We start from the raw sequence: 27,431 nt of genomic DNA, 5'->3' as shown, positions 1-27,431 counted from the left end.
CATGTAGTCGGTGCAAGGAAAGTGGTCATACAAGGTTGACATGTGGATCACCAGTGCCATCACAATCATTTTTTCCTCTACCAAAATATGGATCCACCAAAATCCCAATCACAACCGGCTTCACCTTTTGGGACTGTTAACTTAGGTGATTTTTAAATGCAAACGTGCTATTATGTGTATATTATGTGTGAACTTTTAACTTTTTCAGTTAGTCATGTATTAGTAACTTGAGTTTTAACATTGCTATGATATGTTCAGTTGGTATCACTTATTAGACATTCATTTGACTATCGTAACGCGGAAATCGCAGCGCGAATATGACTATCGCAACACAGAAATGACTATCGCAACGCGGAATTGACTATCGCAACGCGGAAATGACTATCGCAACGCGGAAATGACTATCGCAACGCAACGAGAATCGCAATGCGAAATGAAAAGCGCAACGAGTGAATCGTAATGCGAAAATGAAAATCGCAACGCGAAATTAATTTCGCGTTGCGATTTTCATTTTAGCATTGCGATTCTCTCGTTGCGATAGTCATTTCCGCGTTGCGACAGTCTGTTTTGCATTCAACATAATGCAGATTGAAATCAACAAATCAACTATTACATTTCAATCAATTAAACAAGCACAAATATTATGTAAACATCAATTAAACAAATCAACATTTACAAATCATCTTTTACAAATCAATTAAACAATCAAAAAATAATAATGAAATCAACTTTTGCACCCATACATCCATTTCACGCAGCTCACTTCAGGATTAACCTGCAGAAACCAAACATTGAATCAACAACACTTTCTACACATCTAAAACCTACAAACAGCAAATTATTGAATTCTAGCTACTTAACCAAAGATTTTCAAACCAAAAAGAGTATATATGTTTAACAACACTTGCATTTGACTAACAAATTGTTTATGGACACTTTCATAACGCGGATGCAGATAGGCAGCGTCTCGCATATATCGCTCTAGCCATAAAATGCCGAAACCACAAGCCTACTGCACCTCTATCTCTATCGGTGGGAGGTAGAAAATGTGTACTTCCTGTCGTCAAACGCTCCAAGCACATACATACGAGAGGACCACAATCCCCTCTGGCTCCTTCGTTTGTTGTGGCGCGGTCTCGTCTCTGATAACTGTAACATTGAACTTCTTTGGCTTCTTGTTTCCAGACTTAGTCCAATAATTAATTGCATCCAAGAATTTAGCCAAATGATAGCTCCATCCCTTAATAATATCTCTCAAATCAGACAATGATATGTAATTTATCATGTTGTCATATACTATTGTCTTTAGGGATGGGAGCTGAAGCTCGACGATAAGCCAATGAGTACGGTTCAAAACAGGGATAAACACCTGCATCGAAATGTAATAATTCAAATTGCGCACTTATTTATGAACACCTTTAAAATATTTAAACAAATATACTAACCTTATCGACCTCCCACCATGCAGGATAAAGTTTAGCTTGTCCATTAGCCCACATATGATAACCTTATCGAAACGTAAAAAGACGTCGGTATAATTGTATATCGCGTTTTTTTTTATATTTTTCTTCAATTTCCTTACAATTAGAAGACGTGTCACCCATGCATCAATATGCTGTTTTACAAAAAAGACATATATTAGTGAATTATATAAATTTTAAAAAAAATTAATCAAACTGAAATATAAGAAGAAATATAAGACTTACCCCCCATCGAAATAGTTGTTGTCTTCAACCCCTAATAATACACCCCACCAAGACCGTTCAATCAACAAATGCATATCATCGTTGAGATTGTATATGTCAGCGTAACACCCTGGCTCCGCTCATGTAGATAAAAATCAACTGCGATCTTACCCCAAAGGGTATTATCCAGAATTTTTCCGGTAGTTGTTTCCTCTCCACTTCATCTGCCGAAATGGTACTGGCCGGTAACTTATACGAAATCCAACAGTAATCCATCATGTCCGGCACGTGAGGGGGCTTCTCGATAATTCGATATATTACGCCGTGTGAATCGGGCTCTAGAATGTTGGGAGGGACCTCTTCAACGATGACAGTGGCCTATTGAACGGTGGGAGGGGACTCTTGAGGGATGATAGGGGCCTCTTGAACGATAGGGGAGGCCTTTTGAACGATGACAGGTGAGTCGTGCTTTTTCTTACGGATTCTTTGCACTATTGGGGTGAATGGAGACGTAATGGCATGTGAACGCCGTCTGATGCGTGAACTCCCTCTTGCAAGAAAAACCCGACGTAGAGCATCCACCTTAGCGGGCCGCTAAAAATAAATTAATACATAAATCAGTAAATAAACAAACATGATATTAAACAGTGAAAACAAAGACAAATATATTTCAAACTTGCACGGTAGTCACCCAAGTCATTATTATATCATTGTTCACAAAATGAATCAGATAACATTCCAGAAGTAAGCACTTATATAAACATTTAAAAGGACAACATATAGGTTTAGTGCAGGTTCAATGACAACATAAAGAGCAGTAGTTTATTCTTGAAACTTAAATTTTCAACACTGTGAAGTTAGTATTTGTCTTTTGGTTGAAGTAATGTAATTCATTCAAGTTTCAATTTGCAGAAGGAGAATAAAATCTGAAACTTAAAATCGCAACGCGAAAATGACTATCGCAACGAGAGAATCGCAATGCGAAATAAAAATCGCAACAACAAAATCGCAACGCGAAAATGACTATCGCAATGCGAAAATGACTATCGCAATGCGAATTTGACTATCGCAACGAAAGAATCGCAATGCGATTTTCATTTCGCTAAATCGCATTGCGATTCTTTCGTTGCGATAGTCAAATTCGTATTGCGATAGTCATTTTCGCATTGCGATTCTCTCGTTGCGATAGTCATTTTCGCGTTGCGATAGTCATTTTCGCATTGCGATAGTAAACTATTCTTCTTCTGCAAATTGAAACTTGAATGGATTGCATTACTTCAACCAAAAGATAACCAAAAACAAATACTAACTTCATAGGGTTAAAGAATAAACAGTTAAACAGTATTGGCAGCAACCGAATGAATTTACTAAGCAATCTAAGTGAAATTACGAGTAAATTTATCATCAAGTTAAATATGAAAAATATTAAATTACCTCGTTGCATAGAGTATGAACCTCGTTCTGCAACGATGCTACAATCTCACGTAGAGCTGCTACCTCACCACGTAAAGTAGACACCTCAACACGCCATGCACCATTGTCATCGCGTAAAGTACCGACCTCCTCACGCAAGGCATTGACCTCATTACGTAACTCCCCTAACTCATCTCGTGGAGGTGGAGAACAGGGAGATAAACGTCATGGCATCTTTGTCGGTCGCCTATCATGAGGTGATGGTGGAGAAGAGGCTCGATGATGTGAAAGAATAGGTGATGACTCTCGTTGTGGAGGTGTATATTCGGGTCGATCAGGTGATGGCTCTGGGTGAGGTGATGGCTCTCAAAGTGGTGGCTGCTCATCATCCGTGCTATAAAAAAAAACGCTTACTAGTTTGCCACCAATCAGTGGCAAGCTCAGCTTCCGTGGGTGTCAGCCTCTGTAATGGAGTGTTGGCCTCCTAACAATATAAAAACTCAAACAAAGTTAAACGTTTACTAGTAATAACTTGTTTATAAACATATGATAGTATTTGTGTTAACTTACATTATTTATTGTAGTATACGGTAGTAAATCTTCCCATTACTGGAAGTACCATTTCCTCATCCAGGAAATAGCCCTAGGAATATCATTAGAAGTTTTTAATGCATATGTCTACATGGCGGGAAAGGCCTCAAATATTCAAATCTACAAACAATATAACAACAAACATTAGTAATTGTTAAAGAATTAATTATAATTTTGGAAACATTATATAAAAATTATTACCTTAAAGGCCCAAATAAAGTATGACAAAGTGTATTTGGAATCATCGCCACGCAAACTTTTTCGATCATCAAAGGCAGACGACAACTAATTCCATGTAGCTCTCCATAGATACGAACCCCACGTAAACAGGTTCCATGCATTTAGGTCCTCTACCAATTTAATTATATCATTAGGAATAGGTTGTCGGGCCTCTCTGCCTAAAAAGTCGGCTTGCAAAAGTATTAGAAGGCATACTCGGACAACATCGACGTCATCCATCCGAGTAAAACCATCTTTTTTATTCAATAATCTTGTCAAGTCTTCCACATGTAAATTCGGCTTCTCCGTTGACAGCTCAGGAAAAACCCGGGAAAACCATGATAGAAGGGTAATATGTCTAGTGTACCGATCTACATCATCGTGTTCGAAGCGTAGACCGGTGATTAAGCAAAACTCCTCCCGCCCAAAACACGTATACGCCGGTGGAAAATCAAACCATATCTCTTCATCACGACGTTGTATAGTCTCTGGTAGATCGCTAGTCATGGTTTGAAGAAACAGATGGGTCAACATAGCATCTCCACCCGGATGTTGTACTTTCAGCCATGACCCGAAGCAAGTATCCTCAAATATTTTTCTTTGTGCAGGTGAAAGCTTCGATGCAATTGTTTTGGCCAGGCTTACTTTATTTCTTAAGGTCAATTGAACCGAATAAAAGCTATGCAAAAACAATAAACATACCAATTTAAATATACCAAAAACTATACTGTGAAGATATAACAAGAACAATAAACATAAAGAGTAGTAGTTTATTCTTCAAACTTAAATTTGCAACACTGTGAATTTAGTATTTGTTTTTTGTTGTTGAAGTAATGCAATTCATTCAAGTTTCAATTTGCAGAAGAAGAATAGTCTAGCAAAACTTTAAATCGCAACACGAAAATGACTATCGCAACGCGAAATGAAAATCGCAACGACAGAATCGCATTGCGATATTCATTCTCGGTTTCAAATACTAAAATTGAAAGAAACTTGAATGGATTGCATTACTTCAACCAAAAGACAAAACAAAGACAAATACTAACTTCACAGGGTTAAAGACTAAACAGTTTAGCAGTATTGGCAGCAATCGAATGAATATAATAAGCAATCTAAGTGAAATGGTTAGTCTATTATTGAAAACACCAGTAAACTTATCATCAATTTCAATATAAAAACCTAATAATAATGCAAAAATTTCAAAATAAAAATAATTAAAAAAACTAACCATCGGTGGTTGATTTGGTTGATTTTCCATTTCTGACCGTGAATGATTTCGCCGGAGATGGAGATTGATATCGTCGTGGGGACTGATTTCGTCGGAGATGGGGACGGATGTCGCCTTAGAGAGTGAGAGATGGAGATGAGACTGAGTTGTGATTTAGGGTTTTAGGTTATGAGTTGCGATTACGAGATATACTGTGGACGGTTCAGTGTTCCGATATATTAATATATTCGTGTTTGGAATTTGAAAAAAAATACGCGTTAATACGAATGGCGCTATGTAAATCGCATTGCGATTTCCCAAATTCGTGTTGCGATTTACGTATTCGCATTGCGAATTAGGAAAATCGCAACGCGAATTTGGGAAATCGCAATACGATAGTCAGAATCGCATTGCGAATCTGGAAACTAATTTGCGATACCGGAGATCGCGTTGCGAATTATCGATCGCATTGCGATTTAGTTGGTCTTTTTGGCAAATTCAAAAAAAAGTTGGTCAAAATCGTATATTATAAGGCATTTTTGGTTACTGAGGTTATTTTCTCATTTTATTAACCATATATTAAAATCGCAGAACATGAAACTTCGATGGGAAAGGTAGACCCATTTTTAATTGGACGACTCGGTTTTGCAGTCCCACTCAGGGCTTGATTTTGTTTCATGATTTTATCCATTACAATCTCATCGCACCATCTCCAGATTCTCCCCCTTAAAAAATGGTTGTCCCTTGTTCTCATATGTAATGGGTAAGAGGAGGTAAGACAGTAGGCTGCCCCCAACACTAGATTGAGAGCAGCTTCCGTAGGAGACCTCTAAATTATGAAATGCCCTCCATGGGACGATATTGATAAATTGAAAACAAAAAAAGAGCAGCATATTAAATTTAAATTATAAATTTATTTGATATTTTATTCAATATTAAATATAATTATTTTTAAAAATAATATAATTAAATAATTAGGTTGTTTTATTTTACTTATAATTCAAATATTATATTACCTAAGTGAATAGATAAAATATAATTATTAGATGGATAAAATATAAATTAATTTTACATTAAAAATGTGTTTAGTACATTCAATAGATTGTAAGAGTGACACATATGACTTTGTTTTAATTTTACTTGCGTGATATTTATGTTATCACTTGTAAATAATAAGTAAATTTTATGAAATTAACACATGGAAGCCTTCCATCATGTATGAATAATGATTAATTTAAGGGATAAATAATGACATATTGGAGAGTTAAAGCGAAGTTGCTCCACTAGTTAGTGGAGCACTCACTGACCCTCTAAATTAATCATTAATCTCATAAAATAAATATTAAATCCATCCAAGTAGACACTGCGCGCTTCTATCAAGTGATGTAAGTTTAGATTGTGAGAAAAAAATTTAAAAATTATTTTCCAAAATAACTATATACAATAATAGATAATATTACTTCTCCTGATTGAATAATAATATTTAATTTTGAATTAGTCGAAAAGTTTTTTTCTTTTGCCATAACTGTTGCCATATTAAAAATTTGGCCTAATGACAAAAACACCTATAATGTTGGCATAAATAATCAATTTTATTTTAATTTTTTAAAACATTTTACCTTTATCGTTTTAATTAAAACAAATATTATTGAATGAAAAATATTAGTTAATTAACATGTAACACATGTTGGTGATGTGCTATTTTATATGTTAAATTGATGATGTGACATGTGTTATATTATTTAAAGTAATGATGTGATATATTATATCATCAAAGTAATGACATGATATGTGACTCATCAATAATTAAACACATATAAAAATATTATATTAGTAACATGAATTGATGGTTAGTAAATTAAAAATTTTCATCTCATGATTTGTATTAAAAAATTAAAATATTAAGAGAGAAACTATTTAAAAAATTAAAAATTAAAATGATCATATATATATATATATATATTATAGGAGAATTTTATCTTTAGATATTATGCCTTGATTTTTTTTTAAAATGCTTTTAACCAAAACCATCTACAGAAAGTCAATCCTATTAATCAGATTGGCCCTTCGAGGGTTATACCGACATTAACGCGGGAAGTTAAATAACTTACAAATAAGGCATTAACCGGGGGGTGGGGGACTGAAACTGAAAACTAATCTGACGGCTTGGATTCATCCAATCGTAGATACTAAACAACATCGGAAAAGTACGGCGCACAGTGCGTACCATTTGGATTAGTTTTCTTAAAGATTAAATTTTCTATTCAAAGATCTAAAAAACCAAACCCTTAAATTTGATATATTTTAAATCTAATCTCTAATTTTGAATTTGTATTAATCTTAAGTTTTATATAAAAATGATTATCAAACTTAAATTTTCAATCATTTTAACGATGAAATAATATAATTTCAAAAATTTCAAGTATATTGGGAGATTAAAAAACGGTTAAAACCCTATCCCCACTCCAGTCCACGATTCATGACTTTTATTTCAACGAGTAAGTGAAAAGAAAAGAAAAAAACAATACCCCATATCCACAAAGCCAAATCTCTTTGCTTGAATCCTCTTCTCTTTCAAGGAAAACCTGAACCTCAATTATCTTTTCTCTTCTTCTCCTCTCTTTCTATATCTATCTTCAGTAACTTTGCTCATTATTTCTCCATGCCAACAAGCTTCTAGAGCTTCTACTCATCAAAGCTCACCAAAATCCCCACTAAAAGGCTAACAAATAGCTCCTCCTGCTACTGTATATATTCAACTTCAACTGCTCTTTCTCTCTCACCCTTCTGCAAGGAAAGCTTGTGAAACTAAGGCCATGGTGGACTCGGACACTGAGTCGGGAGGAGCTCAAAACAACGCTTCCAACGCAGATCTTTCTTCCCCGAAAGAACAAGACAGGTTCTTGCCCATCGCCAACGTCAGCAGGATCATGAAAAAGGCTCTGCCAGCCAACGCCAAGATATCCAAGGACGCCAAAGAGACGGTGCAAGAATGTGTGTCGGAGTTCATCAGCTTCATCACCGGGGAAGCGTCTGATAAGTGCCAGAAAGAGAAGAGGAAGACCATCAACGGCGACGATCTCTTGTGGGCCATGACCACGTTGGGCTTCGAGGATTACGTCGAGCCCTTGAAGGTTTACTTGCAGAGGTTTAGGGAGATGGAGGGAGAGAAGACCGCGGTAGCACGTGATAAAGACGGGCCTCTCGGTGGTGATTCCAGTGCCGGTAGTAGTGGGATGTATGGGATGATGGTACACCACCAGCAGCATCAAGGGCATGTCTATGGTTCTAGCGGGTTTCATCAGATGGGTAGGGGCCCAAGGTAGTTCTTTCGTATTGACACGTGTATGGTTACTATTAGTTTGATGGAAAAATCTGGTTTGGTTTAGTTTGAGCAGACCGGAAATTGGATTGGTCTAATTTATTATTGGGACACGTGTAGTGTTGTGATAGCTTGTATGTTTCTGAAGAAAGTGGAGGCGATTTCACACCCTTGGATTGAGGTTTGTGCTAGATTGTATCTACAAAATTAGAGATATTTTAAGGATTAGGAATCACGCATACGTTTGGTTTACCATAAAAAGAAAAAAAATCATAAATTATGTTTTAGAAAAATACTTGGATTAAATAATTGTGTGATTTTCATATATTTGTATTGTTTATACTAGAATTTGCACGAAGTATAATTTTTTTATTTGAACAAAATATTCTTTATTCTAATTAGAATTTATATTTTTTTATGAAGTTTTTTTTTGATATATTTCTGAAATATTTTATTTTAAATTTTAATAATTTATTTTATAAATATTATAATGTTTTTAGATATTTGTTTTCAATAATTTATAATTAAATTGATGACTGCATTGGTATTTTTTTAAAAGAAATAACTAATTTTATTCAAATAAGAAAACATTCTAAATTATAATAAAGATTTACAATTATAATATTTAATTAAGAACATAATTGGGATAATTTTTTATAATTATTAAAATAAAATTAATAACTTAAAATCACTTAAGTATCGTATAATGAAATATTAAAATTTAATTAAGAAAATTCGAACAAAGATAAATACAAAAAGATTTGATTACATCGACAAACGAATTAAAAAAAGAGATCAAATTATTGAAAGACTACTGACAAACGCAAATCATACTCGAGCGACATGAAAAATTATCCATGAACGTATCACGGGTATCCAAATTTAATTCGATGATCTAAAGCATAGAAGATCAACAATATAACAAATAAACGTCATATTTATCAGTCGTAATAATGTCTAATCAACCCTTAAAAAATGATAAATGAAAACAACAGTAAAAAAAAGTCAAAAGATATAAGAAAATGTGTCATAAAAACAGAGAAAAATTTGTTATACATATATACTTATTAAAAATAAAAATAAGAGAATAAAATGACAATAATTTTTTTGAAAATTGACAACCAATATTAAAATTAGTGTCGTCATTGATCAACAAAAAAAATAAAAAGAAAAAAATATAAACAACTTCCTAATGAGAGAAAATTAAAAGAAAACTAAAAAATCATGTTATATATTCAATTTAGAGATATACATAGGTTGAATTTCGACTAACCCGATCCGATCAAAAAATTCATCAATTCACAAGCTAGTTGATTTGAAATCGAGCGAAAGAAAAGAAAATCTTAATTGTCTAAGATGCTGCGGCTGCCATGTGTCCCCCACTAAGAACCTAGTTGGTTGCATCGCTCCTTTATTAGTGGGCGGACTGAGTTTCATCAATTCAGAGCTAGGTTGAGTGCTTGTATAAATCCACAGTCAACCACTACAGTTTGCTACATTATATGTCAGCAGAGATAAGTCGAAGGGTAGGCTGAGATAGTTGTCTTTAATTTTTTTAATTAATATATATTTTAAATATTTTCTTTATATTTTTAATTGATATTATTTTTTCGTCTTAAAATTTTATAAGTTCATTATTTGTTATATTTTTTAAAAAAAACCGCCCTCTCAAGATAATATATTGTATCTATCACCGTGAGTCAAATCTTAAAATTTTATCATTGTTAATAGAGGCTCTTCGTGAACAATTGCTCACAAATTCATTAATTGGTGCATTTTAAATATATCTATATATCATTTTAATCCTCTAGATTTTATTGATAGTAACCTGTAATATTCTCAAAGAGAACCAGGTGAATGTATACAAGAGGAGAGCAGCTTGAAGATACCTTAGTACTAATCTGCATGAGTATATCCTGTAAAAGACAACCGAGAAGACTTAGTAAAACGCAGCCCAAAGTCAAGAGTACCTTGAAGATACCTCAAGATTCGTTTAACAGCATGAAAATGCTCAACAAGATTCTGCATGAACTGACAAAACCGATTAACAGCAAGCGATATATCAGGCCGAGTAATAGTAACATACTATAGAGAACCGACAATACTCCTCTACTCCGAGGGATTCAAGAGAGGAGATCCCTTATGCACAGACAGTTTACAACTCGAAACCATAGGTGTAGGCAACCCTCGAGCACCATCAAAACCATACTTGGTCAATAATTCTTCTACATACTTACGCTGATAAGAAAAACTCCGCGAGAAGTATAGGTAACCTGAACACCCAAAAAATAATTCAGCTGACTAAGATCTTTCAAAGAAAAATCTTTGTCAAGGTTAGAAATAACTGTTTCAACCTGAGCAGAATCATTCCCAGTAACAATGATATTATCTACATAAACTATGAGATAGACCAACTTATGACCAATACATTTCACAAACAGAGAGTCATCTGACTTTGACAAAGTAAAACCAACAGTAAGCAAATAATTTCTCAATTTCTCAAACCAAAGCCCGAGGAGCTTGCTAGAGCCCATAGATGGCTTTGTTCAAGCAACAGACCATTACCTTTTTATCACCTGCCTCATAACCAGGTGGCTGAGACCTCGGTGAGATCCCCGTTTAAAAAAGCATTATTAACATCTATTTGACGAAGACCCCACCCCTTCTACACAGCAATGGAAAGATTAGTCCGAATAGTAACCGGTTTGGCAACCGGGCTAAAGGTTTCATCATAATCACGACCAGCTTGTTGCAAATACCCCTTAGCAACAAGCCAAGCTTTGTAGCGAGCAATAGTTCCATCAGCATTTTTCTTCCACTTACAACAAACTGCCCGTCGATGAGAATGCAGCTCAGTCAACGTCCAGGTGTTATTCTTCAAAAGCGCATCATACTCAGCTTGTGCAACTGCTTCTCAATCAGGACTAAGAAACGCTTCCTCAATAGTGGTAGGTTCAACTTCAGACTGTAACTTCTTTGCTGCAAGAAACACCCTAGGTTTCCGAATGCCATTCTTGCTCCTGGTCACCATGGGATGTCTATTAGACACATCACCCTGTTCTTTACCAGAGGCTCCAATTGGAACAACGTCAACATCATCAGCAGCAGAATTATCAGGAACTGACTGTGGAATTAGAGAAGGTTCTGAAGCTGCAGCCACATCAGACACCTCTCTAGGACCATCAGAACACCCTGCACCACAAACCCCATCAGACAAACCATAAGGAAAATTCTGAGTACCAGGAAAATCATTAACAAATTGTCGCAAAGAATGCACAGATAAACCATCAGAAGGATCAGGCAGATTAGCAGGAAAACTGACTACATGAACATCAGGAGGAACTTCAACACCAACACTACGAAGATCATCAGGCATAGATATGAGACTTGAGACAAATGAGACTTGAGCCACACATCCAAAACAACGACGCGTTTCCCCTTATTTTCGGTTGGGAAGACGGTTAATTGTCCTCTCTCGAGCACTTCTGGGCCATGGCCAGAACCCTTAAAAGTCCGAAAATTGCAACAGGGGCTGGTCCCTATACATCAGGCACCACCAAATGAAAGGGGAAGTATATATTGTCTCGGACAAAGAAAAGGGCAACTTATGTGCTTACCCTGTAAACAAGAAGGACAAACAGCAGACATCTTATTACTACTAATAGGAATATTACAAGAATTAAGAAGAGTCTTAAGAACACTCAAAGAAGGGTGCCCAAGATGACGATGCCACAACTCAAGAGATCCTCGAGTCCGAGACACGGAATTAAGCTCAGCAGAACCCGAGATGCCAGAATCACCACTGGTCAGACATCGAATTTCATACAAACCATCAGTATTGCGCCTCCCTCGCAGTAACACCGCCTGCGTCTGAGAATCCTTCACGAAACACTCATGAGGATGAAACTCAAAAAATAAAGAATTGTCGTGTGTCAAACAGATAACAAATTCTTTTTAATCGAAGGAACAAACAACATATTTTCTAAACGTAGAACACTAGAACCAGTAGAAAGCATACCACGACCAATAATCGAACTTCTTCTCCATTGCCCATAAGGAGAGAATAGTACATGTATACGGAGACTGAGACTGAAGAAAAGCACAATCATTGGTAATATGATGCGTGGCACCTGAGTCGGGATTCCAACAGACCTCACGGCCCATAGTGGAAGAGAAAGCACTCGGATAACTCGAGAAAGGAGAAGGAACGAACGAAGATGGAGGAGCGAGAAGGACAGAAACAGTACCAGGAGAAGAGACTGAAGGAAAAGCATTCTGCATATAATACCCAACCTGAGAAACATGAGCATTAAACCGCGACGATCTAGTGCCCAAGACAGAAGTATGGGAAAACGAATCAACTAGAACCCTAGGCGGTGCCTCATTAAACACACTCTAATCACATAGCATCATTGGTCTTGAAACCAAAAAAGTAGAAACCGAAGCGGCATAGGGCCTTGCTGAGTAACCAGAAAAATTCAACCCATATGTTTCCATCTGCCCAGATCCACTTAAATTAGTTGGATCAAACACTTCGGTCACAGCCTGCCCATGAGTACCGGAACCAGAAACTGTGGAGAGATGGCCTTACTGATTCTGATCACCACCTGAAGTATTCCCAGAACCAGAAGCAGCCATTGAAGAACTGCCGTGAAAAGTATGATCAAATCTATAATAACACTTATGAACAAGGTGCCCAAACTTTCCACATAGCTGACATGGAGGATGATTGTTAAATCGACCACGTCCTCTGCCACGTCCAGAAGTGCCACCGGCACGAGAACCACCATCAGCAGAATCATTCGAAACCGACCGACCACCGGAACCTTCTTTACCTGAGAGTCATTCTCCTGATTGAAAAGTGTCATGATGAGAGGCAACATTTTCCTGTATCAATAAAGAGTCAGAAAGAAACTCTTTATAACGAGCTTCATAATCAAGAAGCATATCTGTCAACGAAGAAAACGTCACCATCTCCTTCGACGCAATAGCTATCACCGACTCAAATTCAGCAGGGAGTCCAGCCAGAGGCCCAGAATAACACTGACCTGCTCTTGCTCCGTAATAACAGTACCAGCAGCAAACAGAGTGTCACAAATTGACTTTAGCAAGAAACTCACTAATGGACAACTAACGTTTCTTCTGAGAATGAAGAGAGTGCCTGAGAGCAGAAACTTCAGCACAAGAATGTGCCCCAAACAACCTGGAAGTTGCACTCCATATATCACCAGCCGTAGTCAACACAATCAAATGAGGCAAAACCTTAGACGAAACCGTAGAGAGCAACCAAGAAGCCAGAAGCTTATCTTGTTGACGATAAGCAAGAAACCGAGGATTCTCAACCTGCGAGCCTTCATTCGAAACAACAAACTGCTTAGGAGGAAGAGATCCCTCAGAAATGTATGGTAACAAGCCATAACCATCAACGATCAACAGAGCCTGATGCTTCCAGAGAATAAAATTTGTTTCTGAAAGCCTAACCGTATCAAGCTTTGGCAACTGCTGAAAACCCCTAGAGGTTGAAGACATGGCATCCAAAGAATCACCCATCGAAATGGAGCAGCACAGCAAACCCCTAACAATATCACTAACAAACAAAGAAAGCAATGGAATAAAAAATGGCGAATAATACCATGATAAAATAGTAAAAGAGAGACGACACCCTCTAGATTTTCTTGATAGTAACCTGTAATATTCTCAAAGAAAACCAGGAGAATTTATGCAAGAGGAGAGCAGCTGTTAATGACTGATAACAGAAATCTAACAAACTCTAACAACTTAACCAATCACTAACATCATACCAGCTCACTGGTGCAGCACAACAAACCCCTAACAATATCATACTAGTTGCACTCAGTGATCCCTTACAGTGTAAAGCGTGAGAAGCGTCTCGTGTCCTTTCGTGCCTTAAAAAATGTACATAATGACTGAAATTCTCTCATGAAGGGATTTAAGCCTCTCTTATGGTAGTACTCAAGCCCTTGTCCTAAGACTTGGAGGACATTTTTTTTGGATATGGCATGTAGTACTTGGACTATCAAATTCCATTCCTTTTAATATGGAATAGCATACACTGTTTATTTTTTAAAGACAAATTCAACGAATAGTCATAATGATAAAAGATATTAATAATAGCAACAATTAAACTATGATTTTTTAATAAGATATTAAATTACTTTTAGGGTCAAAAGTACTTTAAAATAGTTACAATCTTATTAACAATTAAAGCATAGTCGGAAAAAAATTATTTGATGGAGCTTCTTATAACTGTCTAGATACATGATATTGATACCAAAAAGAAAAAAGAAAAGAATTAGACACATGACACTAATGATATATCACATTTAATTATTTTTTAATTCACATGTTTTAGTTTTTATTTAAATTCGATTTTTTATAACTACATATTATTTACATAGGATGAAGGCTATGATCTTTTAGTTGTCAAAACCTCGGCATACATCGTCATGAACAAAGGCTCCACCTGCAATATGGAAAAAATAATTGTAAGAGTTGGTTTATTTTATTTTATATATTAACCATCAATTGGTTTAATAGAATAAAATATTCATTAAATAATTTAAATAAAGTTAAGAGTGAATTATGACGTTGTGAATAAGAAATAAATTATATTAGGAGCATCACCCTTATAATAAATCTTTATAATATATAATCTAAATTAATCGTTCAATATATTAGATATTAGTGATTAATAATAATAATAATAATTGTGTAAGTTTTGAAGTTTAAAGAGCTCTATAGGTTATTTACTTTCTCCTTATAAAATAAAATGAAAATAAAAATAGTCTGAATTTAGTAATATTTTGGAGACATAATGACAAAAATGTTGTTAACGTTTAGTTAAATAATTATTTTAGTTTTTATTCCTTTTTCGGGTATTTACCATGTCTTATTTTAGCAAATGTTTATAATATTTGATTAAATAGTCACTTTAGTAATTATTCATTTTTAGAGTGTTTTGACTCCTAATATTTTATTTTAGGACAAAAATGTTCCTATTTTAGAGTGTAATTGTTTGATGATCAATGATTTTCATCCCCAATGAGTCTTTTTGTTTCTAAATAAAATTTTGACGAATAAAATGTTAAAAAATAAAATAAGAGTTAAAATAATTATTTTATCAAATATTAAAAGTATTTATATTATTATGCATAATTTTAAATTTAATTTAAAATATTTTTACTCAAATTGGTCACGATGTTTGATTTTTGGTCGGTTTGATGACTTGACGTTATGAGTGTGGAGCACATAGCATGATTTCGAAATGGCGTGTTATCAAATAGACTAAATGAAAAAAGTTGTTAAATTTAGGGATCAAATTGAAAAATAATTCTAAGTGGAGAGACTGTTAGTTGATTTATCCCAGATAACACCTAACACTTTTTCCCCTCAAAAAAGGAGAATATTGAAGAAGAAATTCACAATTAATTTATTAGATTTTCCTTTGGTTTTTGTTCTATCTCTTTGCAAAGCCAAAGAATTGATGAGAACAAATTTTTAAAAAATGGCGTGCAAGTGTGGAGGCTACTGCTACACTTTGAACGGAAGAGCGAGCTTCGATCGCAACTCAGTGAAAACGCGTAAATTTTTTGTTCAAAACTTTCCGGCGGCCCGCATGTTCGCAAACGGAAGTTTCTTCTTTCCTACTAAATGGCGATCCGTTGCTGGTAACCATCGCATTTTGAGGTCAGTGAGTTACATTTCATTTTAACTCTCTGCTTCCGTGCTTCGTGTTTGATTGCCTTGGAAATTAATACAAAACGAAAAATTTGATATCCCTGCCTACTTTTTTCTTCTTCTTATAATTAGTTTTGAATCAGAGCGCCGAATTGGATGCATTAATTTTTTGCAATGAAGAAATTGATTTTTCATATCTTTTGAACTGTACACGGAAGTTAATGAATGCTTGTCTGTATATAAAATAAGATAATTAGTAAGAAAAAATTGAATTGATATAAATCAACATCAGTTTCTGTTAGTGCAGAAATGTGATAATATATAAAAAAAATCTTTATTTAATAAATCAGTTGTGAGAAACTATAACGATTCTGATTTTGAATGATAAATCCACGTTATTAGCTGTTAGACAAGTTAGCCAATCGTCCATTAGGAAACTGGATTCTGTTTAGTATGGGAATTTACAGCACTATAACGAGAAACAGAATGAAAATGATTTCGTGGGCTCAATTCCATTAGTTAGTATTGTTTTTTGCTTTAAAAACAAAGCTCAAGTTTATAGTTGTGAACTTGTGATTGGACGAAATTATCTTAGTTCTGTGAAATAAACATGTGTTTTTTCTTTCATGGCTGAATAAATGTTGCTCGGTTCTATGTTACTTCTTTGTTCATCTTTTAGGTTCCTAAAACCAGTTTCTGTTTTTACAAGTTTCAGCCCAGGTTGCTTATATTGTGGTGATGGAATATCAATTAGCAAATTTACTGAACTTAAACGTTTAATGTTCCTTTTTCTTTTTCTTTTAAAGAATCTCCTTAGCTTATTTTTCGTACCTTGCTCTGATGTGTTACTATGGCTATCTTGCAGTATGGATGCCCAAGAGAAATCAAGATCGACGACACTGGAATCATCAAAAAATAAGAGGGTTCCTATTTTTGTAATGATGCCTGTGGATACATTTGGTTTTGATGCATCTGGACGTCCAAGGATTAGAAAGTGAGATTTTGGTGTCACTCTTGCTTCGTTACCATTATTTGTAATGGTTTGGAAATACAGATCTCAATCATTCTCGTCTAAACCTAGGAGAATATAGTCACCTTTGAACTAATTAGCATGATAATACCATTGGATCTATTTCTCTCTCTTTTTTGATATCTTAAATCTTAGATACTATGTCTTTGTTTTCTTTTGAAAGTAACTTTTTTGTCGGTGTTTGTTGTTTCAGAATCAAGGCCATAACTGTATCTCTAAAAGCACTTAAGTTGGCAGGTGTTCGGGGAATTGGAGTTGAGGTTTGGTGGGGAATAGTGGAGCGGTTTTCTCCCTTTGACTACAATTGGTCCCTATATGAAAAGCTTTTTAAGTTGATATCCGAGTCAGGACTGAAGTTGCAGGTTGCTTTGTCTTTTCACTCAAATATTTACTCATCTACTGGAAATGGGGGTGTGAGTCTTCCACTATGGATTTTAGAGGTTTGACCAATGTACCTGTAACTCTTCCATGTAATTGTAAACTAAGTGATAATTGCCCGGTTGGATTTTAAAGGTCCTTTTAACCCTTTGTATTTTTTTTGTGCAACTAGTTAGACTAGTTGGAATCTAGCAATCCAATACACCAATGGTGATGTTTAGGAGGGAAAAGTTATCTGGTTTTCCTATTTTTAATATCCCTACCACCAATCCTTTGTGCTAGGTGATCTACTATTCTAATCCTATATGTAAGACTGCATTCAGTCTTCCACTTTGGATGAAGCTACTCCAGTGAAAAGTTTACTAGATGATTAATACATAAAGAGCCTTCTTTGTTCTATGATTATTGATACTGCTAATATACCGCTAACTAATACATTTTTTACCTCAGATTGGTGATTTAAATAAAGATATTTACTATCGAGATCGACATGGAGTCTCCAACAATGATTATCTTACACTAGGGGTGGACCAAGTTCCTCTTTTATCTGGGCGGACTGCCCTTCAATGTTATGAGGACTTCATGCATAGTTTTGTTAACAAGTTTGAATCCTTTATCGGAAGTGTAATAGAAGAAATAAGCATTGGTCTTGGTCCTTCGGGAGAACTTAGGTATTGTATAGATCTTATGTCATTCATTTCCTCTTTTTGTTCATAAATCTCGAGTTATTATTGAAACAAAACTATGAAGCAGTTGCATTAATTTTTTTAGTGCAGGTATCCTGCTCATCCTTTTGGTGATGGTAGATGGAAATTCCCTGGGATTGGTGAATTCCAGTGTTATGATAAGTACATGTAGGTGTAAAGCTTCTTCATCCTATGAAGCAAACTCAGTTGTTTCAGTATTCTCAAGATAGCTTTGTTTACAGGATGGAGGACTTAAAGATGGCTGCGTGCCAAGAAGGAAAGCCTCAATGGGGGTACAGGGGGCCACAGAACGCTGGCTGTTACAACAGTCTTCCAACAGGTGTGCCCTTCTTTGAAGAGGGACAAGAAAGCTTTCTATCTGATTATGGTTGTTTCTTCCTGGTATATTCTTTATCTGTCAATATTTTCATTCCAGAAATCTTGGGAGAATATGTTCTACAACATTTATGCAATATCTCTGCTGCTACAATACATTAACTGGAAAAGAACTCAGCCTGACCTTTTGAGTTTGATTCGTTGACAAGATATTTGAAATACTTGAGTGTTTTACTGACTACCGATTTCAATATTCCTTGACAATCACAGTGATAGGTTATTTATTATCACTACAACATTTTAATTCTGTAATAAGTTACTCATCTACTTAAATGGTTAATTTTAGTTCGAGTGTTAGGTTATTTATTATCATTACCGCATATTTTCATTTTAACACCATGTTGTCAGAAATCCAGTACGTAAAACTTACCTAGAGATATGTTTACCAACTCTTTATTTTTCTCAAAGCATAAATGTCCGGCCCACACCTAGATATGGGGATAGGGATACGAGCATTTGACCCTCCAAACACATGGAAAAATCTGAACATAACCATGTTGGACACATATTCATATCCGACTCTCACACCTAAGTTTTAGTAGCATATATCTAGAGTTATGAAGTGTCTAAAAAAACAAAAATTTGGAATAACATTTTGCAGGAATGGTACAGTGGTAGGTTGATTTATCATGCAGATGCCATTCTTGCAAGGGCAGCAAAGATACTGAAAAAGTACCAAGAAAATGAGCAAACTTCTTTTATGTTGGTGGCTAAAATTGGTGGAATATATTGGTGGTACAAGACTGTATCACACCCTGCTGAACTTACTGCTGGTTATTACAACACCGCTCTCAGGGATGGTTACGATCCTGTCATCTCAGTGTTGTCTCGTCATGGAGCTGCTTTGCATATTCCGTTAGAATTTCATCTTTATTTAGTTCAACTTGTTTTTTCTCATTATTTACCTTGATAGGCATTTGTTTGGTTCGGTTTCTTTTCCAGTAACTTTTCAGCATAATGTTCATCTAAAAACTGATTGACATGCAAGGCTCTAAGTCTATGTTGCTCCCACTCTTCATTTTTTTTTTGATGGACCCATGTCTGACATCCATGACCAACCCATGTCTGGATGTGGGTATGGGGATATGATCCTCCAAGGGGTCTCCAAATACATGGAATTCTTGAAAACAATTGAACCTACTTGTGTCGGACACATTCCCTTTTTCAGCACTCACTCGCAACTCTGAGTAACATAGAATCTCTTGAATGAATTTTTTTTTTTTTGTAGAAAGTTCGAAACCAATTTGATTCACAAGGTTAAAGTTTACGAGACGAAGCATATGGTGTTTACAGTTTAATGAGCATCAATCTTGTTTGAAGTTTGACTTGCTTTCCTATGTTGATATTCTATGCCTCTTCGTTGTCTCCCCCCTCTTATCTAAGCTCATGCACAAATGACGTTCATATACATTTTCAGTCATATTTCTTCATTTTCATTTCTTTAATCTTCCCTGCAGCTGCTTAGAGATGATGGACAGTGAAACCCCACCAACGTATCTCTGCAGTCCTGAAGGATTACTGAAACAGGTATGGTTTATCTATCTATTGACAAACTTCTGATTTGTTCTTTCGTGAAACTGTGACTTTACACGATTCAATTTTTTCTACTTAAATCTACAAAAGGTACCATTTGTTTATCTGAATTTTATTTTTTTAATTGATTAAAGAAGTTGAGGTTGTTTAAGATTACATGATATATGATTTTAACTGATTAAGAGCATCAAATGTTATCTCTTCTCCATGGCGAGTGTCTCCTGCTGGGGGCTAATTTCTGTTTCCTTCTGAGTTTCCAATGCAGATACAGTTCGTATCAAAGAAACAGATTATTAACTTGGTTGGAAGAAATACAACCGAACGGCTCGACAGAGTAATATGATCCTAACTTAATACACTGTTTTCTTTTCTTTTTCCTTCTGGTAATGATTAATGTTGCACTTGTGATGGTTTTTAACTCTTCCAACCAAGGTAACCTATGTTGCTCTGGGCCGTCGGCTCTTTATTTCTTTTTAAGTATACATTTCCGGCACTTGTATCCAGTATCCACCGCATATCTAAACGTGTATAGGGATGTAACCCTCCAAATACACAGTAAAACTCAGAGAATAATGAACCTAACTCTGTTGAACACATTTGTATCCAATGCTTACACTGAATCCAAATAACTTAGAGGGTAACCCTGATGCTCAGATGGTTCACTTCATTTCCAGTTTGGCACTAGGTTTTCACAATTATTTTTATATCTTTATCTAGCTTTGTTTTCTATGGTTTTGTGATCAATTATTTCTTTTAAAACTTTTTTTATGGACCAGAATTTTCTTTTCCAACATATCTCATATTTGGACTCTCTCAATTGCAGACTGGACTTCAGAAAATTCATTCGAACTGTTTCGATCCTCGGGCGGAAATTGTAAGATCTTTTACTTATTTCAGAATGAATGATCATATATTTAGGGTTGAAAATTGGAATAACTTTGTACCTTTTGTCAGAATGATGAGCGCAGATCTGTAAATTCTCCAGTTTACTAAAGCTAATTAAAGATCACCCTGCCCCTATCTTAGGTTTTTTTTTCCTGACTGGGGAATTGGGAAATTTGCAAAACATTCTCTAGCCTCATCATATAGGCATAACATGATTTTTCTTTTATGTGATATTGCTTGTAGTTGTTGTAGGTTTTCATATGTGGCATTAATAATCATTACTTCAATGATAATTTAAATTTAAAATGAATTTGATATAATTATTTAAAAATGCATATTTGTTATTGCTGATAAGATATTTGTTTAGTGGCAACACAACCCCCAAAGATTTCAAATTAAAGCTGACATCCTTTCAAATAAACTCCTCCCAAATTGTTGAAGAATTTGTCCTACAAACAAATCGTTGGTTTTTATAATTATGATTAAATTAATAAAATGTATAAATATTGAAAAATAAATTTATTTGTTTTTTAAATCAATACTAAATTGAAAAATATGTAAGTATTCAAAACTAAATCTATAATTATACCAATAAAAACAAATGATATCATGTATTATTTTTAAAATTAACATAAATAAAATTATTTCGTTCATTTTATTCATTATAAAAAGTATAAAGACTCAAAAAATTCTTTTTATTTTATAAAATGATTTTGATTTTATCTTTGCATCTTCTTTTCCAACAATTTCCCCCTCTTACAATAATTCCAAATAGAAATATATTCACTTTATATTAATCATATATTTATGTTATATATTTTAAATTATAAAAATATAATAATTAATTACGAATATTATATTTATTTATATTTTATTCTTGAAACCTGAATTTTTAATAAATCACCCTCTTCGTAAAAGATAATGACAATTTATCTCATATCCCCTTCTAGGAAGTAGATATTCCCCTACTGCCAATAACCCAGACCTTACAAATCCTTTCCTCCCCTCTCCTCGTCTCTCATCTTAGCTTCTGCAACATCTCCACTGTAAAAGCAACCTAAAGATCTTCAAAACAAGATGTTTTTATGTAATCCCATCACTTCACCATCAGTTCCTTTAACCTTATCTCCAAAAACCTATTACTCCCCTTCACTCTCCTCTCTCAAAACACCAAACTTTCCCAACAAAGGGAACAACCCAACAAGGAGAAAGCTTCTGATAGTCCAAGCTAAAGGGAGGACTCAGCTGATGGCCCCGACAGGCTAATTTCCGCCATATGTTATTTCTATCCTTTCTTTGACGGCATCCAATATGGGAAGTATGTCATAACACAGTTCACTCCGATCCAGGTGCTGATACAACCACTTTTCCCGGCCATCAAGGTGTTCAAAAGCTTCCCCTTGAATGGGTTTTTGGTGTTCTTGACTCTCTACTTCGTGGTTGTTAGGAACCCTAATTTCAGTAGGTATGTGAGGTTCAACACTATGCAGGCGATCGTGCTTGATGTTCTGTTGATATTCCCCGATCTGTTGGAGAGGAGTTTCAATCCGAAAGAAGGATTGGGATTGGATTTGGTGATGAGCGTGGATAGCACTGTGTTCTTGTTCCTTTTGGTTTGTTTGATTTATGGGTCGTCGTCTTGCTTGTTTGGGCAGTTGCCTAGGCTGCCTATCGTTGCTGAAGCTGCTGATAGGCAAGTTCTTTGAATGGCCCTTAAACCTTGAACCAATTTGTTGGTTGGATTGTCTTGGGGAAATTTTGGCAGCTTGATTCACTTGTCCTAAGCAGAAAATGAAGATATGCATTATTGATTATTACTTGCTTTTATGTTTTAAATTTGCTAGAAATGTGTATTTATTCATAAGGATGGATAATGATTAGTTGAATTGGGATGATTTGCATGGTAATTTGTAAAACTATGGCATCCAAATATGTCCTTTTTAATTCGTAAAATATCTTCTGTTAACGAAAAATAGTCTGCACTTGTTTGGATAATCTAAGATGGTAATAAAATAATATTTGTTTAAAAATTATAAAGATAACATTCACACCTTGAATACATAATCTGTATTTATTTATATACTCTACAACATGGCTGTCTATATTAAACTTTGATTTGAAAATTTACGAGTAAAGTAATACATAAATGCTGGAATGATATATAGTGCAGCCAAAATTGCAAAATCTAAAAATTTGGGTAATAATCAAAGTTATTATTCGAAACTAATATTTACAATCAAATCGAAATAATAAATTAAAACTAGTCAAATTAATTATTGTGGGTAATGATAAGATGCATTATATCTTCCAATGAATTTTTCAACTGTCTTAACTTGGTTGCAATTAATGGGCTGGATTAGAAACAATTTAATAAATACTTTTAACATGACAACAGTATTGGGCGGATCCAAATTTTATTGTATTCCCACATCTGCCAGAATTATTGGCCCAATTCAAAATTGTTTTTTCTGGTATAATACTAAAAAACCTTCGATGTTTGTTGTTTTTTAATAAATATTAATTTAAAAAATCATAGATTTATATTTTTAATCATTCATATAATACAATAAAAATTAAAATACTTAATTCAATTAAAAAAAATCAAATACCACGTTTGTTGAAAAAGTTGAGCAATTTTTTTTCTAACAATGTGTAAAAAATTAAAATGTACTTTTCAGATTTTATGCATGTACGATAGTATAGATTGTTAAATGATAGTTTTTGAAAATCGCTATAATCCATACAACTTTCAATGAATATTATAGTAGAGACCATAACTAAGATATAATAATTTTCCTTTACCCCTTGCATGATCAAGGTTTTTTCCTTTCAAAGGTATGATCTTTTGGGATTTAGTTCTAAAGTTGAGCGCTATGACAGTGAGAGTCATAACCGTCAAATGTTTATCGCGTTGTGAAGCCCTTTGTCGGTGGCCGGTGGGATTTCGCTAACGTCACAATACCCGTTCACTTGCCATCCACGTGGTACCCTCTCTAGCTGTTTTCGGGACCACGTAGCACAGGGTCCCACCACATTGCATGAAACTTAAGTCCCCTCTCGGCTTGCCCGTTTTGCCCTCTTATTTTCATAAAACTACGGTAATACCCCAAACATTGGCTTGGTTATTTTCTCATGAAGTCTTGACCATTTTGATCTTTGCCGACAGGCGGACGCCGTCAAGTTGGCACATGTGGTTAAATCGGACGGTGCTAAATTATCCAAATTTTAGATAAAAATATTATTAACTGTTTTTTTCCTTTCAAAACATTCCATATTATTATAATTTATAAACATTCCTATGTTTTTATCAATAACTTGTAATGAAGTTTAAAAATAATCTAAAATATTTTCTTTGTGCGTTATCCACAATATTAATTAACAAGACCCATGATCTTTGTTTGACTAAGAATTTGTAGAGAAAAGAGGGCATGTGATTGGGTGATATTATTCTATGCTTGCGAAATGGTTTATTTGTAAACTAAAAATGCTTGATGAATGTTTCCTTGTGCTTCTCTACTCATAAAGTGTATTCCCTTTCCTTTTTGCAGTTTTATGCGTTTACTTTAACCTCAAGTTTTGGGTCTTAAACGCCACATCGCTTCCCTTCATTTCATTAATGCCTATGGAAATAATGCTTTCAATAGCACAAAACTATATTGACAATGTAAATACCCTATAAATACGACTGCTCAAACTTAATACCTTTAGGAATAACAACATCCTATTTTACCACCGAAACTAATTAATAACTTCACGCATGTTATATTAAAATTGTACATACATTAGCTTCACATGCAAAGCTTGATTCACAGGTTTTAAATATATTACATATTAAATTTTACCTGACACTTGATGTATACATTAAATTTAAATTGATTAGAGGATTTGATTAATGAAATATTTATTGATGGATTTACATATTAATTAGGGTGGACACTGACATTTGAAGTATTTTATTTATTTATTTTATTGATTATATTTAGTTATATATAAAAATTTAATTTTAATATATATATGTCTATTTTAAAAAATATTTATGAATCCTCTACAGTAATCTTATAGATCGAAAAGAAAAAAGAGACTAGAGTAGTATGAAGTTGATGGACCAATTCACAATCCGGCCATAGTTTGTAGACTTTTGGTGTAATTAATCCAAAATCAAAGTTATAGTTTAGTGGTTCATAGTAATTTAATCAAAACCCAAACCCATTTGCACAAACCAATCATTTTTCTGGTTAACCTTATATTGGGCACTGACAACCACAAAGCCATCTCTAAAACCCTGGTCTCTTCCTCTAACTCATCCAGCCAAAAACCAGTGGCAGAGTGGCTCACTCTGTAATTTAATCATATTCTAAGCCCCTCTTCCCCTCAAACTTCTTACCTTCCCCCCCCCCCCTACAAAAACTCTCACTTTCCGTTAGTTCTTCAAACCATTGAGAGAAGGAAAAACAAAACAACACAATGCAGCAAAGACAACAGCTTTTTCTCATTTTCTCACTGTTTCTCGTCTTCCAAACATCAAATGGCCATAACATCACACGTTTACTAGCAAAGCACTCATCTTTGTCAACATTCAACCACTACCTCACTCTCACGCACTTGGCTCAAGAGATCAACCGCCGCACGACGATCACCGTCCTCGCCATTGACAACGCTGCCATGTCATCTCTCTTATCCAAGAACCCTTCCATCTACACCATGAAAAACATATTTTCCCTCCACGTACTCCTCGATTACTTCGGTGCCAAGAAACTTCACCAGATAACCAATGGCACCGCACTGGCTGCCACCATGTTCCAAGCAACCGGTGTGGCTCCTGGGGTTTCTGGGTTCGTTAATATAACCGATTTCAAAGGAGGGAAAGTTGGTTTCGGAGCTGAAGATAATGGCGGTAGTTTGGATTCTTTCTTTGTTAAATCTGTTGAGGAACTTCCTTATAATATATCTGTGATTCAGATCAGCAAGCCTTTGCCTTCAGCTGTCGCCGAGGCTCCTACTCCGGGGCCGAGTGAGCTGAATATTACTGGGATAATGTCGGCACATGGATGTAAAGTGTTTGCTGATACACTTTTGGTGAATCCTGAAGCCATGGGAACATATGAGGTGAGCTGAAAATCTGTGTTTTGCTTTGTAAATTATTAGTAATTTTGATTGGTTGATTGATTCATTGCTTAAATATTTGATCTTTGATGCTGATTAGTGATAAAGAATGGAAAGGAATAAAGTGAAGAAAAGGTTAAAGAAATTAATGGGGTAGAGGAAAAGGGTAGAAAAAAAAGTTTATTTCTTGTCATTTGATTGGGTGATGATGGTGAGATTTTTGGTTTGAAATGGAGTTGTTGAAAGAAATAGTGTAAAAAGTATATTGAAAAAAGTATTGATAATGACACCTTGAGTTCTTCTTTTTCATGTGAATTTGTAGACAAGTTATAGATAATGTAACCCAGATCTGGGTTGTATTTTCTTTCCAGTTGGAAATGTTGAATTTGCATTAAAGCTATGTTTTTCGAATCGAATCGAGTGTATTATACGAATATGTTATGTCCGATATTAGTGTCTTATTTCGAGTTAGAAGTTGATTGGTACTCGGATTCGGATTCGGGTTTGTGTTGGTATATTTGGAGGATTGGTGAAGAGGCATATCGAAAACTGAGATGTAATAACTTCACGTTGCTAATGAAGAATATGTGGTAATGGTGACTTGCAGGATAATGTTAATGGAGGATTGACTGTGTTCTGCCCTCTGGACGATGCATTCAAAGCCTTTCTACCAAAGTTCAAGAACTTGACAGCCTCAGGGAAAGAATCATTCCTCGAGTTTTTCGGTGTGCCGGTGTACCAATCTCTATCCATGTTGAAATCCAACAATGGACTGATGAACACCTTAGCCACCGACGGAGCCAGCAAGTTCGATTTTACCGTTCAAAACGAGGGTGAAGAGGTGACGCTTAAGACCAAGATCAACACGGTGAAAATAACCGGGACTTTACTCGACGAACAGCCGGTTGCAATTTATACAATTGACAAGGTCTTGATGCCTAGAGAATTGTTCAAGGCAGCAGCCCCTACTCCTGCACCGGCCCCAGCCCCGGAGGAGGCAGCAGATGCACCAAAAGCATCCAAATCAAAATTCAAGTCCAAGTCGGCCCCGGAACCTGCATCAGAATCAGATTCGCCAGCAGATTCACCGGACGATGATCCAGCTGATCAGACAGCTGATGATAATGCAGCTGCGAGTTTTAAAGGTGGAAGGTTTGTTGTTGTTGGATTGAGCTTCTTGCTAGTGCTTTGGTTGCTTTAAGGATTTTTGTCATTTTACTTAAAACCTTCAATGTGTGTGTTTATTTTTATTTTTTGTATTGTTTTTTAAAGTGTGTTTATGTTA

General features: G+C 35.1%; 5 protein-coding genes across 6 annotated transcripts; 4 read left to right on the top strand and 1 right to left on the bottom strand.

Moving 5' to 3' along the window:
* The first annotated feature begins 7,681 nt into the window (after positions 1–7,681).
* LOC120121865 (nuclear transcription factor Y subunit B-2-like) lies at positions 7,682–8,482 on the top strand. Its single transcript, XM_039141162.1, has one exon. It carries the CDS (start codon positions 7,932–7,934, stop codon positions 8,439–8,441), a length of 510 nt encoding a protein of 169 aa, XP_038997093.1. The 5' UTR covers positions 7,682–7,931; the 3' UTR covers positions 8,442–8,482.
* A 1,851-nt stretch (positions 8,483–10,333) lies between these two features.
* LOC120120264 lies at positions 10,334–11,813 on the bottom strand. Its single transcript, XM_039139941.1, has 5 exons — positions 11,363–11,813; positions 11,139–11,266; positions 11,003–11,032; positions 10,675–10,890; positions 10,334–10,459 (listed from the first exon to the last, which is right to left on the bottom strand). Exons 1-5 carry the CDS (start codon positions 11,811–11,813, stop codon positions 10,334–10,336), a joined length of 951 nt encoding a protein of 316 aa, XP_038995872.1.
* Positions 11,814–15,912: 4,099 nt separating this feature from the next.
* On the top strand, positions 15,913–21,409 carry LOC120120804 (inactive beta-amylase 4, chloroplastic-like). Of its 2 annotated transcripts, XM_039140348.1 has the most exons (11): positions 15,913–16,144; positions 17,001–17,129; positions 17,359–17,605; positions 17,994–18,214; positions 18,320–18,397; positions 18,472–18,631; positions 19,227–19,480; positions 20,083–20,152; positions 20,424–20,492; positions 20,982–21,032; positions 21,113–21,409. In XM_039140348.1, the coding sequence occupies exons 1-11, from the start codon at positions 15,963–15,965 to the stop codon at positions 21,149–21,151; spliced, it is 1,500 nt and encodes a 499-aa protein (XP_038996279.1). In that variant the 5' UTR covers positions 15,913–15,962; the 3' UTR covers positions 21,152–21,409. The 2 variants fall into 2 exon arrangements, with proteins under 2 accessions (XP_038996279.1, XP_038996272.1); XM_039140341.1 differs by having other exon boundaries at positions 20,982–21,409.
* Positions 21,410–21,996: 587 nt separating this feature from the next.
* Positions 21,997–22,929, top strand: LOC120121855 (protein TIC 20-v, chloroplastic). Its single transcript, XM_039141152.1, is given in 2 exon segments — positions 21,997–22,277; positions 22,280–22,929. Coding segments are annotated over 2 exon segments (627 nt in total). The 5' UTR covers positions 21,997–22,120; the 3' UTR covers positions 22,750–22,929.
* Positions 22,930–25,468: 2,539 nt separating this feature from the next.
* LOC120121844 (fasciclin-like arabinogalactan protein 1) lies at positions 25,469–27,378 on the top strand. The gene is made up of 2 exons (XM_039141145.1): positions 25,469–26,149; positions 26,754–27,378. Exons 1-2 carry the CDS (start codon positions 25,508–25,510, stop codon positions 27,345–27,347), a joined length of 1,236 nt encoding a protein of 411 aa, XP_038997076.1. The 5' UTR covers positions 25,469–25,507; the 3' UTR covers positions 27,348–27,378.
* The last annotated feature ends 53 nt before the right edge of the window (positions 27,379–27,431 follow it).

The sequence above is a fragment of the Hibiscus syriacus genome, unplaced genomic scaffold (genome assembly GCF_006381635.1).
Source record: "Hibiscus syriacus cultivar Baekdansim isolate YM2019G1 unplaced genomic scaffold, ASM638163v2 tig00001120_pilon, whole genome shotgun sequence".
In the NCBI taxonomy this organism is placed as follows: Eukaryota; Viridiplantae; Streptophyta; class Magnoliopsida; order Malvales; family Malvaceae; genus Hibiscus; species Hibiscus syriacus.
This window is presented reverse-complemented; position numbering and strand designations above follow the sequence as displayed.